We start from the raw sequence: 18,824 nt of genomic DNA on the forward strand, positions 1-18,824 counted from the left end.
TTGAGTTTGATTTTATTAGCATAACAATAGACCCAATGTTAACATTAACTGCCCAATATTTTATTAATAAATTTGGCAATGGGTGCCCTTTTTTTTGGCACCTGCCTCCAAAAATGTCTGTGCATGTTCTGTATGATTCTAGTTTTAGCTTTCTGGATATTTTTTGTATTTCCCCCTTTCAGCATGAAGCTGTCTCTCAACATCAAGCTTAATTAAGTAAAGGCCATATTAAATGAACTCTTAAGAGGATTTTGGGCGTTTACAATTGACCAGTATAATTTCAGTGACATTTGATTAACCAATGACCATCACTGATTGATGATGATGTTATGTTCCACATATTCTCTTTTTCAAAATAAATGAACAACTGATATGAGTAAAAAGACACATTTTAAGATGTGTAGGTTTTTACTTTTCTGCCACACAAGACAACTACTTTGATAGAATTTTCCTATGAATAATTCTAAAAACTTCGATTTGATTCAGTTTTATTTATTTAGCACCAGTTCACATCACGTCGCTTCAAGGCACTTTACAAAGTCAATTCAATCAAATCATTCAGATTTCAAGTACATACATTCCAATTAATCCTAACTATCAAACAGTGCAGTCAGATTTACTTAATTATTCAAGTTGGTTAAAAGTCAAGTCAAGTTTATTTATATAGCGCTTTTCAGCAACAAGGCACTCAAGGCGCTGTAGGTTTTCTATCTAAGGAAATCCAGCAGATTGCATCCAGTCAGTGACTTGCAGCATTCACTCCTCCTGGATGAGCATGTAGAGACAGTGGACAGTCACTGGCGTTGACTTTGCAGCAATCCCTCATACTGAGCATGCATGTAGCGACAGTGGAGAGGAAAAACTCCCTTTTAACAGGAAGAAACCTCCAGCAGAAACAGGCTCAGTGTGAGCGGCCATCTGCCATTCCAAACCCTCCAAATGTTGTGAAAAGCAGCCCAAAATTTAACAACCGGTCCAAAGCTATTTTCCTCCAGCCCAACATGTTCAAAAGAAGCCCAACTGGGAGGAAACCAGTCCAGTCTGGCAAATTGCAGAGCACTGTACAGTTTACCCCATTCCCATAAAGAAAACACTAATCAACAGCAACCATAAACATGCCAGAGCATGTGTATGCATGATGATGCACTGCATGGAAGCATGCTTGAGTTGTAATGAATGCGTTAACAATTTGAATGTACATGTCGGGGGTATTTGGAGCCCTTAAAAATATATAAAACGTTTGGATTTGTCAAATTTGAAAAACGCTGTGCAGCATCCTCAAGCCTATTTTACTGAGAGGAACTGGACTCGCTGTTTCTCACCACAGTTGGTGCAGGGGTCAGTGGATGTTTGTGGAACTGCAAGTCCCAGAGATCCAAGTAGGACCATAGAACCAGGACCTGTCGCTCTGACTGGAGAACATGGCAGCTCCGTCCACAGGCACATGCGGGCTCATGGAGCGCTCGGTCCGGGAGCGGGTCCCACCTCTGCTCACCGACCTGTACCAGTTCACCATGGCATACGCGTACTGGCGGGCCGGCCGACACCAGGAGCCCGCAGTGTTCGAGCTGTTTTTCAGGGACAACCCGTTCGACGGCGGCTTCTCGCTGTTCGCTGGGCTGCATGACTGCCTGTTGTTCCTGCGGAGCTTTCGCATCACAGACCGAGGTGAGAGTGCAACTTTTCACCGTATTTTTACCATTACGTCTTTCATGAACTTAATAACCCCAACTGAACGAGTTTCATTGTGGAAATGCATCAGGAACTTGCGACGTTTCTTTCCTCCATGCTCCTATGGTGCACACACACAGCTGATTGTGCAACTTCTTCAGCGTGAGAAAACGGGCTCCAGCGCAGCATTTCTGCAGATTTTGACCTTTAACTTAAACAGTCAGCTGCATGTTGCACTGATAGGAGGGCCCACATGAAGAACCAGCACACAACCCACAGATAAAATTGAATAAGTACCCTTAAGAGACAGATTATCCTGCGCGCATGAAAACTGTTTCTGAAAGTTTTTAAAACTGACTGAAACATTAATTGCATCACACTGAACATGGTCTTAGGCTTACTACTAGAACTAAAACACTTTCCACTTTTCCTCTGTTATCCTGAGTACTTGGATGACTGTAAGCTACTGTTCTTTAAGCAGTTTGGTCTAATAACTAGACCAGGAACCACTGGAAATGCGATGAAGTTTGTGATTTACAGAATAAATAAGCAAACAAACAAACCATGAAAAAAGTTTGAATGTGTTAAATCGTATTCTAGGATATATTCATGCTCAGAGACGTCTTGACTTCAGTCAGTCTTGTGAATTGTTATTGATGCGTTATAAGTTAAATCCTGCTTTATTTTAGCTATGTAAACTTGTGTTTTACAGCTAAACACGTTAATATTTCTAGCCATATTAGGAGTTTACGTTGACTTTAGTTCATTATAGTTACTCCACTTACCCTCACCTTAACCTAAACTCTATTAAAACCATAGCAGTTACCCATAACCCTAAAAATCGAGGGCTGCTGCATGAGGACCCAGCCTTAGTCCCAGTAAGGCCAATTGGTCCTTGGAAAATAAGAAGACAAAAATGCCCTTAAGATAATATAAACCAGTACACACCTTAGACTAAAATAATTTTAGATCAGATAAAAGTCCAACGAAAACCTCTGAAAGACTACAGAAAGCCTGAGAGTCAGGGGTTGTTTAAAACATTTAGTAGAGCTTAAACGAACGTGTTTCACGTTTCACACCAGCTGTATACAAAACAGAATTATAATTACTGTTTATGGGACTTACAGTACCTTGGAAAGGTATTTCTAACCCTTGAATGTTTTAAAATTTATGTTACAGCACCAAGCTTCAATTCATTTTATTATAGGTTTAAATGATGGACCAACACAAAGTACTGTATAATTGTGAAATGGAATAAAATTGATAGATTGTGGCAAAGTAAATGTGACTGCATTGTCTTTTTTTTTTTGTCCATTAAGGCCAGATTTGTAGAGTGCATGATCGGACTTCTGAAGCCATTGGATTTGATTTTGAGTCATCTGAGTTAAGGAGGCTGAATACAAATTAATGTGTCCCTCTTCAGAATTTGATTCATAAAAGATCTTGAGAAGTATTGTTTATTATCTTTAAATGTCAAAATTATGCACCATGTTGTGTTGGTCTGCCACATTTAATCCCAGTTAAATGCAGTGACGTTTGTGCTTGTAACGTAAAGTGTGGAAAAACTATAGGGCTGTGAATACTTTTGAACCAACCGGCTGCGGGCCTTCTAATGTCTGCTGATTTACATTAGCTGCAAATTACATAAGATCATAGAACTTAAATAAGTTCTATGATCTAACAGATCACCCATGTTTGTGTAAAAGCACATGGTTCAGAGTAAAAGGTCATGCTCAAGCTCCAGCTGTTTTTGTGGATACAGATGTGGAGTTCCTGCGCGTCATCCTGCCTCCCAACACCGACCCTGCTTTCTTCGACTTCCTGAGAGGCATTGACTGTTCGACTGTGACGGTCCGCTCCGTGCCAGAGGGCTCCGTGGTGTTTGCCAGGGTGAGATTCTGGGCTGAAACTACTGCTGTCAGGGCGCAGGGAATATCAGGAGCTAACAGGATTCTCACACCTACAGGTTCCACTGATGGAGGTGGAGGGTCCACTGGCTGTGGTTCAGCTGCTGGAGACCAGTTTACTGTGTCTGGTCAATTATGCCAGGTAAAAGTTTGAGTTTGTGCTCATATAGGAATTGCTTTTACTTATCATTAATAGTATCGGATGGATGGATGGATGGATGGATTTGATCTGATTTTAGTTTGTCATGTCCTCCTTCTTTCCTACTTTCAGTCTGGTGTGCAGTAACGCTGCTCGTTTCCGTCTGGCGGCTGGACACCAGAGGAAGCTGCTGGAGATGGGCCTCAGACGGGCTCAGGGACCAGACGGAGGCCTCACTGCCTCACGTTACACACACATTGGAGGTGAGTGGACAGCCTGGTGTGTTTTCTGTATTGATCCTTTCAAAATCAACACCTACAGAGACTCACCCAGCGATCTGTCTTCCAGGATTTGATCTCACCAGTAACGTTCAGGCTGGTTTCCTTTTTGGGATCCCTGTTGCTGGGACAATGGCGCACTCCTATGTCACTTCCTTCAGCTCCTTGGAGGAGGTTTGGCCACAGGTAGGTACATCCCTCTGGCCTCATGCTAGCAGTTTTTAGCTTTAAACTGTCAGAACTAATTGTACAAACAATATTTTAAAAAGTGAATTGGGGGACTTATTCAAGCAGGGTTATTTTACAAAATTTCTGTCAGCCTTTTCAGAAGAGGTTTCTTTATTCTGAGTTATATTGTATTTAGAGACTTTTTCATCAGCCTGAAATCTGATTTAGCTTTGCCCATTTTCTGCATTTGTTTCCACTCAGACACTTGTGACAGCAAGCGGAGACCCCGATCCAGTCGATGCCATTTCTCTGACTAAAGTCTGGTTGAGGCGGGTCTGTGATCTCCTGGGAGCAGAACCGGGGAAAATCCACGAGGGTGAACTGGCAGCGTTTCTCTCCTACGCCATTGCCTACCCTCAGAACTTCCTGCCTGTGATTGACAGCTACAGCGTGGGATGGTAACTCCTGACACTCATATCAGGGAGTTTATTCTGTTGTTTTCTGGTTTTGGATGATTTGATGTCGGCAACACCCCATCCACCCACTCCATGTTGCCAAATGAAACTTCCTTCCTTCCTTACTTCTTTCCTTTCTTTCTTTTCCTTCTTCCCTTCTGCCCTTCCTTCCTTTGTTCATTTGTTCCTTCCTTCCTTCCTTCTATCGCTACCTAATCCCTCCTTCCCCACCAATATCTCCTTTCTTTCCTATTCTTGTATCCTTCCTTCTATCCTTCCTTCCTCCCTCAGGTCTTTCTTTCTTTTCATTTCTTCCTCACCCATTTTTTTTCGTTCATTACTCATATTGTGCCTGCCTGCCTTCCTTCCTTCCTATCTTCCTTCCTTCCTTCCTTGTGTTTTCTGGATCCATGTATAAAGTCTGCCAACTGTACAAATATGTACTAGAAATTCATTGTGAACTTTAGTATATTAGATTTACACATGTAAAGGAACCAGAACAGTGGAAAGTTGAGCCTTAAAATGCTTGAAAATGTGCATGAAAAGTGTTGGAACCTTGTTCAAAATCTGTTACTCAAGCTCACAAGTTGTAAGCAATATTTTATAAGACCTGGTTAATCTTTTTTTAAATAAAACAATTTATTTTTATGTATGTCAGTAGTGGACTGTTGAACTTCTGTGCCGTGGCCTTGGCGCTTTGTGAACTGGGTTACAAACCTGTGGGGGTCCGGCTGGACAGCGGAGACCTCTGCAGGCAGTCCATGGAAGTCCGTCGGGTCTTTAGACTCTGCAGTGAGCAGTGAGTGAGGTGGATGATGCACACGTGAAGTTTTCTGTTAGTTTGATGTGGTTTGACCCTTTTGGAGAATCTATTTGTTCCATCATCTTTGTTTCTCATCTGTAGGTTTTCCGCATCAACTTTTAATTCTCTGACCATCGTAGGGTCCAACAACATCTCAGAGGAAACCATGATTGAACTCAACAAGAAGGTGACTGAAGCATCAATAATGCTAAAGATTCGCTTTTTACAAGTTACTTATATTTTGTGTTTTTTTGCTTCAGGCAAATGAGATCAATGTAGTCGGCGTTGGAACACATCTGGTCACCTGCACCAAACAGCCGTCTCTGGGCTGTGTGTATAAGGTAATATTTGAAACAGAAATGGGCATGCTCACAGGGCCCTGTCGTGTTAAGATCTGTATCATGCTGTTTGTGTTCCAAGCTGGTGGAGGTGAGGGGAAGACCGAGGATGAAGATCAGCGAGGACCCAGAGAAAACCACTGTTGCAGGGAGGAAAGCCATCTATCGGTTGTTAGATGATGACGGTGAGATTCAGCGTGTTTACTCCAGTTTTGACCTGAGTTTTCTGTCTCTGCAGACTCACTGTGCTCTCCTGTAGTCATTTTTGTTTCTTGCAACCTTGTGCTGCTGCTGATGTTGCTCCAAACTTGATTCCCTATTTATTGTCCTCTGCAGGTCATCCTTTTCTGGACTTGTTGTGTCTGAACGTCGAGCCTCCTCCTGAGGCAGGGTGTACATTGACCTGTTATCCTCTAGGGGGCGACAACTCAGCTGTTTCAGTCACTCCAGCACAGGTGACCTGTCTGCGAAGGGAAGTTTTCTTAAAAGGGCAGGTTAGTCTGTATATTACACTTTTAAAACACTTTCCAAAAAACACTTAAAGCTGTTCAGGCATTGATGAAGTGATAAAGAGTTTCAGGTCTTATTTTGTCCCAGACATTCTCTGTTGGGGCAGGTGAGGCCAGTCTAGCAGCCGTACCGTATCCTCTTCCTAAGACATGTTGTTGGAATGTTTGCAAAATGTGTTTTTCCATTGTCATGATAAAAATGCATGGATGTCCCTGCAAAAGATGTCTCTGCCAGACTTTTCTGCATTAATACTGCAGAAGTGGAAACAAGCTTTACCAACCCCACACCATCACATAGCCTGGCTGCAGGAACATGCTGGATGTTTCTTTTCTTTCCTCCAACAAAAAGTTGGAATACTTATCCATCTGACCACAATCCAAGATCCCACTCTGTGATGGTCCATCCCAGAGGCCCCCCAATGCCAGACCTTTGGACAAGGTTAGCATAGGGCATCGTTTCTGCACAGTATTGTATTGTAGAGCCTGAGAAAGGTTTCCCAAAGTGATCTCTTGTCTATGTGGTTCTATAAACAGTGGATCAATGGTGGATGAATGCAGTGATGTCTGAGGGATCAACGATCTCAGCTGTCCAAGTTTAGGCTTATTCCCTCAATTCGTCCAACTTGTTTTAGTGGTTCAATTATATATTGTACTGCGCAGATGAAAATCTCATAAATACCTTCGTTGAGCATTGATTTTAACCGCTTGAAGGTTTTTCCCCCATCTGTGATGAGAACATAAGATTTTCTGGACTGGAGATCTGTGGTCTAAGCGGCTATGTTGGTGGGGAAGGTCTGGTTAATCCGGGTTGGACTATAGGGCAACAAGAGTTTAATCTTAAATAATTTTTGTAGAGCTTTGCCATCACTTAGGTTGTATTCACACCTGCCACTTTTGGTCCACTTTAAACGTTTCTCCTGTTGGTCCAGACCTTTGGTGCAGGTGCGAATACACTAAAAAGAACCCTGGTCCGGACCAAACAACCGGACCGAGACCCACTTTTTGAAGTCGTCTCGGTCCACTTCCAAACGGACTCTGGTGCGGTTCACTAATGGTCTGAATACGAACCGGCCCTGATCTAAACCAACTACAGAAAACGTACATCTTTTTGGACTTAACAAGCCACCGTAGCTGGTAGCAAAGGTGTACATTGTACTGAAATCATACCTGATAAGCTGTATGTTGCTTAGCAATGCTACTGGCATGTTGTGGGACAAGGCAAATGCATTCTCCGACGCCGTTTCAAAATTATAAATAGAGCTTCGCAAAATCTGTTGAATGAGCTGCTCTTGACTCTCACAATAATATTGCAGCTGGAATAACAGCACAAGTATGCAGAACAGAGGTGCTGCACGCAGCACGTCTACAGTTGTTTTCCTAAATCTCCGGGTCTGTGCTCTGTCCCGCCCCCGTCATTTCTGTCCACTGGGAACAATGATCGTCACCCGCGTGGCTTTGTTTACAAGTAATAGTTCACTTGCAAAAAGTACGATGTGAAAGCAAACCGCACCAAACAAAAAAAATAAAGTCCGCTGTTGGTCCAGACCAAACAAGCGGATTAAAGGACTTTTCTGGTGTGAATACACCCTTAATCATTCTCTGCATGTCATAAACAATAACTATGCTTTATCAAGTTTGTGTATGGAATGTTAACATCTCATTTAAGATAATATAACTGCTTTTTATATTATTCAATAATCCACATATTACTTTATCAAACAGTCAAACGAACCACATATCTAATTTAACCTAAGTAACAATTTAATCGCCTCAATGCTTATGTAAAGGAATGTGCAGCAACACGAGAAGCTGAAGCATGTTGTTAGCTTTGATTGTTGCCTCAGTGGTGGAACCCGTGAAGCTGCAGTTAAAATTAAACTTAGAAGAATATGCCTCAAAACTCTAAACACTCTCTGTAAAATGTATGGATGAGTATGGAAAGTATTTTCCAGGTCCATCCATCCACCCATCCATTTGGTTGCAAATCCAATTACCCATCCATCCAGTTGCTCGTCTATCTTTCAGTCCATCTTTCCGTCCATTGATCAATGCGGTTGCCCGCCCGTCCACCCATCCATTCGTCCAATCGTCTACTCAGCTGTACATGCGTATACAAGTCCATCAATCAATCCAGGCATCTGCTTGTCCATTTGTCCCACCTTGCAGTGTGTAGATTTTGCAAGTTTACTATGTAAGGCCTGAACACAGTAAACAAATCTGACATAAATTCATAGTGAATTTTCACTTGCATATTGAAAAAATTGCAGGAGAAATGAAAATCTGGAATTAGAAAAATTAAAATGTATTAATGTCTTAATAATAATAAATTTATTGAATCAATTCAATTCAGTTTATTTATATAGCGCCAATTCACAACACATGTTGTCTCAAGGCACTTCACAACAGTCAGGTACATACATTCCTATTAATCCTAACCATTGAACAGTGCAGTCAGATTCAGTTATTTATTCAAATTGGATAAAAAGTTTTTCTATCTTAGGAAACCCAGCAGATTGCATCCAGTCAGTGACTTGCAGCATTCACTCCTCCAGGATGAGCATGTAGAGACAGTGGACAGTCACTGGCGTTGACTTTGCAGCAATCCCTCATACTGAGCATGCATGTAGCGACAGTGGAGAAGAAAAACTCCCTTTTAACAGGAAGAAACCTCCAGCAGAACCAGGCTCAGTGTGAGCGGCCATCTGCCACGACCGACTGGGGGTTTGAGAGAACAGAGCAGAGACACAAAAAGAACACAGAAGCACTGATCCAGAAGTACTTCCTATGGGAAGGAAAAGTAAATGTTAATGGATGTAGCTCCTTTAGTCGTTTCACCTAGAAAGAAAGAACAGATAAACTCTGAGCCAGTTTTCAAGGTTAGAGTCTGAAAGAGAGCACATATAATTAGTTACAGTTAAGCTCAGTCAATTTCCATGTCTAGGAGAGAGAAAGGGTTAAACACTAAAAGACAGGGCTATGTGGATCATCAGTAGAGGGTGATCATTAAGTTGTTGCCAGCAGAAGCTCGGACGATTCCCCTCTCCAGAAAGGTGTCACAGGCAGAGACAGAGCCAGGCCAGGTGTAGCTTCTAGGAAGAGAATAGAGAGAACAAAATGTTAAAAGCTGAAATAACAGCAAATAATGCAAAATTGGAGAGTAGTGTGAGAACGTAGCGAAGAGGGTGAAATTGGTCGTTATGTCCTCCAGCAGCCTAAGCCTATAGCAGCATAACTACACAGATAGTTTCAGTTCAGATTATTTAGTTAAGCGGCGCTTATTTACAACAATGTCGTCTCAAGGCACCTCACAAAGAGTCCCACTGATGGTCATTGTTATACTAAAAACCACAATGATTGGGATACCTCTCTCTGTCAGACTGATTATAACCATTGGAAAAGAGAAGGGGTCATACAGGTAGCAGAAATGGAGGGTGTGTTTGCACCTCAACCATAACTGAGCCGGTTTAGGCTAAACCTGACTCCCCCTTACTCCAACCAACAGGGAGGGAAGAAGGCTCCTCTAAAAACTTATATTGTCTGGACACCATTAATCATTACAAAACAAGAATTTATTGCAAAACCACACTTAGGGTGAATTTCGGTCTTACTTAATCTGTATTCCACTTTTTTTAGGTCACAGAGCCTCTTTGCAGCGCTGCAGAAACTAGAGCAAAGGTCCAGAGCTCCCTGCAGACTCTGCACCCTCGACATAAGATGTTGCAGGAGCCTGACTCATACACGGTGAGTTTAAACCTTGTCTGCATCAAATACATATCTACTTCGATTTCCTTATTGACACATAACAGACTCTAAAGGACTACACAGCACTTTGTTCATTCAAAAGATTTTAAGACAGTGGTTTTCTCTCCCACCAGGTGGCGCTTTCAAAGAAACTCCACAACTTGGTCACAGAGCTCCAAAAAGGAAGCAGCAATGACAGCAACTTTCTGTTAGCCAACTAAAAATATATTTTTTTATTTCAGTCTTTTTCCAAAGTGCCTCAAAGTAAAATGTGCATCGGCTGAAACTGACATCTTTCACTAGCACTGATTGACTTTGTAGATCGGTAAAAATAAGCAGGGGGAGTTCTGAGTTTGTGGAGATAAAGAGATCATTTAACTAAATGTTATTTGCCATTTAACTTTTTTGCAAGCATGTTTTATAAAAATCTGGCAAATAAAATGTACGTGCATCTTGGGCTACCTTCATGTTTCAGGTTTTAATACTTTTATACTGACTTCAATCCAGTATAAAAGGTATATGGTCAGATGCAATGACATAACAGTCGGATAAAATGCGACATGACCGTTCAGACTGAGGTTACTTTAAAAAGATCAGACAAGTAAGGAGCCTGGTCTAGTTTTAGAAAATCACAATTATTCTGCTCAGACATAAAAGATCAGACCTTCAGTGTGTTTGTAGCCCTGGTTTATAGCCATATTCCATAAATTAGAATGTTATTAAAAAGTTTATTTCATTGAGTCAACTCATTTAGTAAAACATATTATATAGAATATAATCAATATATATAGTCTGTGAACACAAAGACTGATGTTTTCAGGTCTTTATTTCTGGTAATTATGATTTTCCACTAACAGCTAATGAGAACATAACATTTAAGATAATATTACATCCAACCAATCAAAACAGAAACAGAAATGAGCCTCATCAGAGCACATATTCTAGTTTAATGAATATGACTTTATATGATAGCCACGTGCAGAAGGCCAGCTAAATTGCATTAGAGTTTATAGAATGTGTCCTGAAATTTTGTGAAATATGTTTTGAAAATCTAAGAAAAGTGATTTAAAAGTTTTTAAAACTGATTTAATCAAATTTATGTTCCTTTTCGTTAGGGATGAATATGTGGATTAACATCAGTGTCAGCCGATGTTAGCGATTTCTTAACCTATTTATATCGGTCCCTTAAGTAAAACTGAGCCGATAAGCAACCAATGTTTATTTCCATCTTGTTTGCATTGGTGTATGTTTCGTAATGGGAAGGGGAGGGGGTCGGCCGTGTGGTATTTGTTTGGCATGTGATAGTATTGCAGCACAGGATTGTGGGGTTTTTAACTGAAGCAGAGAAGCAATGTTAGCAATGTGGTTGTTTTTTCACAATGTCAAAAGAGTACGAAAAACATATATAATGTTGGTAAATATCGGTTATCGACCATAGTAGCAATATTAATATTGGATATAGATATATTTTTAATTGCCTTAGTTTTTTGTTTTAAAATTCTCTTTATAGGGGTTGTCTGTTTAAGCACCTTCCCCTTGGTTAAGTCTCCTCCTTCAGACTTTTGATTGGTGGATTTGTTTTCAGTTAGAAGTTAGTTTAGAGACAGGTGTTAAATATGTGGCATGTAGACAGTGGTCCATACTATATGAATCCAAATGAAGAACGAACATTTTTATGTCTAATTTCTTTTTTAAATCGTTATTTAATCAGATATGTTTCTTTTAAAACAAAATTAAAGTAGCTCTTCAGCTAAATCCTACTTATAACTTTAAAAAAGAAGAGAAAACAAAAGATTAAACAGAGAAAGCTTTGAAACATTTTTCATAAATATCTTGAAAAGACGTAGCTTTTATGTGGATTCTTACAACTTTTATGATTAATTACATCCTCAAAAAGCGACAGTGAATGATACAATTCAGCAAAACCTTTGCTTTTCTGGTTAAAGCTCCATTGATCTCAATCTGCTGAGGAATGCAAATTAGGAACATGTGAGGCTTATGATTAAATCTGTCATAAGTACGACCAAACTCTGAAATGGTGTTTGTAAGCTCACCTCAAATGTACATCACAATATTGTGTATTTGTATCTGTTTTTATTTTGTGTCATAAATTCACTTACAACTTCAGTGGTTTTCTTTTGTTTTTGCCTACCCACCCCCCTCCGCCCACCATTCTCCCAATTCCTGGACGTTGTTGCCCTCTAGTGGTGGCATAAAAAAACTGTTATGGGCATCAGCTTCATGACTGTTTGTGTTAGAAAATTTGGCTTTCCTCGATTGGAGGTTCATTCCTCTTGACAGCAACATGACATTGTCCACCTCCCTGTGTTTGATTCAATTCTGATTGGTCGCCTGCTTGTCCAGCAGCAGTACGGGCTCAGATACGCCCAGTGGACATATGGTGCCGATTAGACATGGAGAGGACGTGATATCATACATGACTGTGTCATCCCCCTGAGGTGGATCAGTTAGCGCTCATTCACATACTTCACATGTGTGCTACTTTATAGCCTTCTCACAATTCTGCAGGTGTTGGCAGACAAGTATTTAGATGCAGATTTAAGTTAAGTACCAGTAAAGAAATAAAGAAGCTTTGTAGTCATAAACCAACTGGGGTAAAGGTAAAAAATGTTAAATGTATTGTTTAAACATTAAATTCTATTGAATGTATATACAACCCACTGTTTTTGTCCATTGGAGCCTCAAGAAATGTACACTTTAAACCTCTAAATCTTACTGCTAAGTTATTGCTTTGTCCAATGATTTTGATGTTAGTAACTTGCAATTTACTTCTAATGGTAATTACAGAACATTAAGTACTTATACAAGTAACTAATTAACTAATAAACTATACAGTGGAAGGACACAACAGTAACCTCATACAATTTTGTTGATGTCTAAAGGATTTTACATTTTCTTTTTGAAAAGTAATTTGAAAAATCAATAACAGTTGCCTTTAGAGAGATAATGCATCCCTCTTCTTTCAATATCCAATTACCGGTACATGCTTTTTTTGGGGGGGGATCAATGTGATAGAGGACACCCTTGACAAGTACATACGACCATACAGACACACTCAATATCTCCACAGTTAAAGAACTCGAAGAAACCGACAGGGCATCTTTAGACACCTTTTTACCAGTTGGCATTAAAAGACCAACTCACTTTACTGTACTGTACTATAATCATGATCACATTGGGCCATTTGTAATTGAATATGTATTGATCTGTGTAAGTGGACTGTATTAGAGTGAGCATGGCTGCTTTGAAATAAATTTGGACTAATTTGGAAGTCTTAGGGATCATGACGTTCTGTCTAGGAAATAGTGAGGGGGCCTTTGTGTTTCTTTCGGTCAGCAGCTGTTTTTGTCTTGAAACTCTTCCTTTGATGCCATTTCTGTCCGGTTTCTTTTTAAATTGTTGACTCATGAAAACTGACCTTAACCAAAGCAAGTCAGGCCTACAGTGCTTTAGATATGTTGTGGGTGCCTCTGTGACCTCCTGAATAAGTTGTCGATGCTCTTGGAGTAATTCGATAGCCTAGCCTTTCATAGAAAGGTTCTCTACTATTCCGTGTTTTTTCTCCATGTGGTTCACTGAAATCCCAAATGCCTGTAATCGACCATTTCTAGACAGAACTGCTTTAGATACTGGTGCAATGTGTTGATTTATGAGATCTTTTAGCCTCTTTCACATTTTCTGACAGGTTGAACTTAAGTGATTACATTATTATGCGGGTCTGGCTGTAACAAGGCTTGGTTGTGGTTAGTGAAATTGAACCAAAATATGTGGCCACACCTAATTCACAATTTAAAAGGGAGCAAAATTATATTTTCCCATAAGGCCAGGTTGATGTGAATAGCTTTTCCCCATAATAAATTAAATCAGTATTTGTAGACTGGCATTCACTGAGGTTATCTGTAAAGCTAAAAATACTTTTTCAAAAAAACTTAAATAGGGCTACACAGTGGACTTCTGCGTGGAGTTTGCAAGTACGTCTGTTACATGAGTAAGATCTTTTCCGAGAACCACCTACTTACCAATTAGGCTATAACGTCAGGCTAAAAGGTCCTTCAGGGCTCAGTGTGGGGCTTAGATGGTTCTTTCCTGGGTGAATCTGTTACATATGGGTGACCTGTCCAGGATGGACCTTACCCCTGGCCTATTGACTGCTAACAGACTGCTCCAGAGGACTTTGGTGCAGATATGCTGTTAAAAGGATCATTGTGTGGTGTAATTCATATACTCAAACAGAATGAAGGTGATTTTTTTTTGTAATCTTGATAGAAATCCAAACATACCCAAAGTAATTGATGGTTAATTAGAATTCAGGCACAAAGCTGCACTACTTTGGGGTGTTTTTCAGAACTGGCATAGGTGTTAAAACCTGGTCATTTTGCGCTAAATATTTAAGGTTTCTCTTAAAATAGCTCCGGATCTCATAAAGAAAACATTTGAAACCATATTTATCAAATACCTACATCAAACCATTAGCTTTACTTTAGAAAAGTAGAAACAGTGTCCTCTTTACCTCACCAGAAACTATCAATTCAGGTAATGTGGACAAATACAAAGGAAAACGTGAGACAGGACCTGAAAGAAGCATCATGCTTCAGTTGATCATCAACTATGTGTGCTTTGTGCCTGAATAACTCCTAGGTCATATTTAGGTGGCCAAAGAACAAAAAAAGTGAAAGCAAGTAAGTGAGTTAATAAATAGGTAAATAACCAACAATATAACACAAAGTAAACTTGGAGACATGTTCCTAAAAAGACTAGTAAAAGTCATTACTCCAGCACTCACCAGAGGAAAAAAAAAAACATAATAAGGGGGCTCAGTTGTGTTCAAAGTTTCGGTGAAGTCTCAAAGTTAATAGAAATAGTAAATAATTTGGTTTTTAGGATCAAATAAGTTGTCAAAAGCCCAAGAAAATCTACTTAGAATCTGAGGAGGAGTGTGGGAAGTGTAATTCTGACACAAGATCTAAACATGAACTTAGGTAGTTGAGGCGAGGGTCATGTTTATGAAAAACTGAGTGAACATAGTTTCTCCATGTTAAAGTGCAGAACTCAGATTAAGATATTTAGGAAATATCAGAAAAGAGTATTAATATCTGATTTAGGAAGTGATTTTTTGGTCAATCTTAAACTCTGTTGTTCTCAGTCCTTTACTCCAGCTGCTAAGATAAAAATAACAACCAAGTACAATGACTGTGCATATTTTTTTATTTAACTCAAATTTATTCACATTTATTCAACAACTCACATTATAGGCAGAGATAATTTGTTCTATTTTACTGCACTATTAAATTATTTCAAAATATTTTTGGTGCCACACCCAGATTCAGCCCTTTCTGGTCTAAGCCCCCAAATGTTTCAGGATCCTGACACATCTGGCCTAGCTGAAGGAAATGTGAAATGCATTGACTCATGTGAGCAACCCTACCCCTTCTATCAGGCTGCCCCAGGGCAGCTCTGGCTACAGAGTAGCTCACCGCTGTCAGTGTGGTTAATGACTGGTTTTAGTGTAAAGCGCTTTGGAGTCCTCGGACTTGAAAAACTCTATACAAGTGCAGGCCATTTACTTGACCTGCTGACATGAGCAATAACCCGCTGGGTTTAAGGAAAGTTCTGACCCCCAGAGGATAAAACCCTCCCTGGGGGCTGCAGATCTCCTGCAGACCCGCAGAGGTCGCTCTCCCATCTGCCTCCCCTCCTTCTCACACAGATCTCTCCTTTCACTCTCCCCATTCTCCCTCAGATCTTTCCAACAGCACAGAAAGGAGGAGAGAAAAAATCTGATCGAGCCTTTCCGGTCTGCCAGCCCTGGTTTCCTTTCAGCCTCTGGTGTTGGTGCTGAGGGAGGCGCAGGACCGAGTCCTGGACGAGGAGGAGCCGGGGACTTTAAACCCCGCACGGTAACTCCAAGCTGCTGCTCCCACCTCAGAGTGTAGCGTTGTGGCTATTCGTTTCATTACATAAGTCGGTGTTTCCGTCCCTTGTTCTGACTCCGTTCTCCCGAACCCAGCAGCGGCATAAGTCTGTCTACCGTCTCAGCGGCAGCGGTCCAGGGAGGATTTACAGTCGGACTGCGCGGCTCCCTCTTCTGCTGTCGTGGATTCGGGAGGCCCAGAAGGAAAACGCAAACTGGGTGGAAACCTGAGCCCAGCGGTGATGAGAACTAACCCTGAGTGGATTTCACTGGTGTGCTGCCAGAAGCATCTGGAAAGGATAACACAGGGATCTACTCCCCCTCCAGAGGACCAGAACATAATTCACATCTCAGACATTTTGGCGTGTCAGCTCTGCGGCTGCTGCTGAGGGATGTCTTTTAGTTTGTTTTTTCCCTAAGAAATTGTTGTGATCACGCTGGGTGTCCTGAGATTCCCAGATTCCCTCCTGGCAGCAGTGGGGTTGGATATGTTGGAAAGCGGTTTTCCTCTGTGCATTGGCTGAGGGATCTGGACCCTGCTCATAATTAAAGCCCTCTCAGCAGATCAGTGATCCTGATCCCAGCTATGCAGTGAGGATGTGTGCGGCCAGGTTCAGTGGCTGCCTTAATGGCTGCACGGAGGAGGCCGCCTGCGGTGCCGTTGCTCCGGTCATTGCCTCCAGGATGCTGGACTGGAACGAGGTCGGTCCCCGCATCCTTAACAGTCTGGAGATAGGCACTGTGATGACCATCTTCTACCAGAAGAAGTCCCAGAGGCCCGAGAGGAGGACGTTCCAGATCAGGCAGGACACCAGGCAGATGGTGTGGAGCAGGAGTCCCGATAAAATGGAAGGAGAGGGTGAGTGTTGGAGCTCCGAGGAGTGGACTTCTGGACCTGCTTCCTGGTTTCCACTGTTTAAACTAGGATGCTTTCAGGAAAAAACACAATTTGCATTACAGGCACTTTAACTGTTTGTGTAGTATGCACTGATTTTAGAAATGTGCTTGCTCTGATGATGCTCAGCATGGACGTGGCAGAGAAAAGGTTCAGTCCAACTTCAAATGTTTATGAAGCTGTAGGGTGACTACAGAGAAGCTGCTCAAACACAAGAAATACAGACAGAAAACAGTAAGAAAGTCAGTCTGTCTATGAAGACATATGCATATTGTTAATCGGCTGCAAAACTGCAAACTGAAAGTGTGGCTAATAAAATATATGTTACTACATATGTTTTATATGATGGGAAAGTACTTATATCCTTTTTAACTAGTATATTTTTCCCCATTACATCCACTAACTAACATATTTCATTTGGATTGCTAGGACATAATTATAAAGGGAAGGAAAATGATACAGGGGTTTCAAAGCTCTGGAGAAGTTTAAAGCAGGGTTAGATTATAAATAAATATCCCAAGCTTTAAACATCTCACAGAGCACTGTTTGAGCCGCAAACCTTTGAAGAAGTCTACCTGAACTCACAAGCCAGGCAAGGAGAGCATCAATCAGAGAAGCAGGGGAGGAGCTGCAGAGATTCAAGGCTCAGGTTGGAGAATCTGTTAACATAAGGCGGGTGTGAAAGGTCCTGCTCTAAGCTGTGTACTTGTAACCCAGCAAGGATGCCTGTTAATTTTAGCTCCATCAGGGTGGAGATGTGGTGTTGATTTTAAAAAGAGAACCAAGATGTTGGCCAATGGATACACAGTGACTACAACTGAGCTGCAAAGAGATACAAGAAGAAACAACAATGCAGTGACAGAAGTTAAACTAGCAACCTAAAGGTTTTCCCATCTGTAGGCCTTGTCTTTTTGGACCTGATGCATCCTGTAAAACATTTTACTTAGATCAGTTTCCAACTCAGACAGTAGGGCTGGGCCAACAAGGAGGCTCAGTTTATACAAACAAGACGATACTACAGATTAAAAGATGGCAGTTCATCAGCAATGCTGAATTACACCAAAGACACACAGTATCGCCTGCTGAGATGAGATGCGGTGTTCTGTTCCTGTGTCAGGGAGGTTGGATGTTCTACATATTGGTTCTCAGGCGCTGAAACGTATGATGAAGCTGCTATGCATCGGTTAGATTTTCTCCGGGTCACATTGACTCAAGAGTGTCAGAGATCGTGCTGACAAAGACAGAAACTCAACACCATTAACCATTTCCTCCTGCTGCGTTTTTTCCGTGAAGAGGTCATCGTTTGGTATGTGGTCGCCTTGAATCAGGTGCCGATGACCTGCCGGAGAATGTATTTCGACCTTGAAACAGAGCAGATAGAAGAGAAGTTTTGCATGTTCCTTCTGTAAGTCTCTGCTGCTCTTGAGTTGTTTTGAAGAGCTGCTATTCTTAACCATAATTTAAACCTTCGGAAGTGCAGCGGTTATGTCACAATTTTAGCTTTCTAATCTCGGTGCAAATGGCGCTCTAAAATACACACATGAAGACAAGCAAACTTCAGCAGCTATGTTTTATTCCTATAAAGAAAATCGGAGTTTGTTTTCTTTTAAATTAATGATGTAGGAAACAGCTCAGAGTAACAAGTGTTGATTTGCATTCAGTCTTTGGTAGCAACACAGCTGGACAACAGTTGAAGTTATCTAAAGCTTCTAAAGCAACACATTTGCAGAGTTGGCCTTTTCCCCTTCTTGTGTGAGAAGCTGACAAGGCCGGTCACATCCCCACTCAGCTGAGGTACTGTTACGACCTCTTCTGTGGACAGACAGATCACAACCCTTTGACCTCCGCTTCCTCCACTTTGACCTCGCAGTAACTCTCCAGGCACAGCGGCGTGCTGCTGCTGCTCGGATCCTCAACGGGCCTCAGGCTTCCTGACTGGATGTAGGCCGAAACAGCAAATCCTCGTTGCGCGGTCCGTCCGCCCCGTCT

The 18,824-nt window shown here is 41.3% G+C and overlaps 2 protein-coding genes across 5 annotated transcripts in view; both read left to right on the forward strand.

Annotated features, from left to right (window-relative positions):
- Nucleotides 1-861: 861 nt before the first annotated feature.
- On the forward strand, nt 862-12,135 carry naprt (nicotinate phosphoribosyltransferase). Its single transcript, XM_047374252.1, has 13 exons — nt 862-1,668; nt 3,434-3,561; nt 3,638-3,720; nt 3,850-3,980; nt 4,066-4,181; nt 4,425-4,621; nt 5,277-5,417; nt 5,523-5,607; nt 5,681-5,761; nt 5,841-5,943; nt 6,095-6,252; nt 9,901-10,008; nt 10,143-12,135. Exons 1-13 carry the CDS (start codon nt 1,422-1,424, stop codon nt 10,227-10,229), a joined length of 1,665 nt encoding a protein of 554 aa, XP_047230208.1. The 5' UTR covers nt 862-1,421; the 3' UTR covers nt 10,230-12,135.
- A 3,932-nt stretch (nt 12,136-16,067) lies between these two features.
- LOC124873539 (1-phosphatidylinositol 4,5-bisphosphate phosphodiesterase gamma-1-like) overlaps nt 16,068-18,824 on the forward strand; it is a 48,928-nt gene continuing 46,171 nt past the window's right edge. For 3 of the 4 annotated variants that reach the window (XR_007039565.1, XM_047374249.1, XM_047374251.1), the window contains exon 1: nt 16,068-16,799. Coding sequence is in view for 2 of the 4 variants with exons in the window: in XM_047374249.1 (XP_047230205.1) it covers nt 16,538-16,799 (262 nt within the window). In the remaining 2 variants the exon portion in view is untranslated. The remainder of the gene's footprint in view (nt 16,800-18,824) is intronic. The other variant, XM_047374250.1, reaches the window with a different exon arrangement.

This window comes from Girardinichthys multiradiatus, chromosome 9, assembly GCF_021462225.1.
Source record: "Girardinichthys multiradiatus isolate DD_20200921_A chromosome 9, DD_fGirMul_XY1, whole genome shotgun sequence".
Classification (NCBI taxonomy): Eukaryota; Metazoa; Chordata; class Actinopteri; order Cyprinodontiformes; family Goodeidae; genus Girardinichthys; species Girardinichthys multiradiatus.

What these genes read in the sequence shown, in the direction of transcription:
- naprt (XM_047374252.1), top strand. Translation starts at nt 1,422, where the DNA reads ATGGCAGCTCCGTCCACAGGCACATGCGGGCTCATGGAGCGCTCGGTC. An exon ending in GCTCCGTGGTGTTTGCCAGG is followed by an intron (nt 3,562 to 3,637) that starts GTGAGATTCTGG and finishes TCACACCTACAG; the next exon opens with GTTCCACTGATGGAGGTGGA. An exon ending in AAGTTTTCTTAAAAGGGCAG is followed by an intron (nt 6,253 to 9,900) that starts GTTAGTCTGTAT and finishes CACTTTTTTTAG; the next exon opens with GTCACAGAGCCTCTTTGCAG.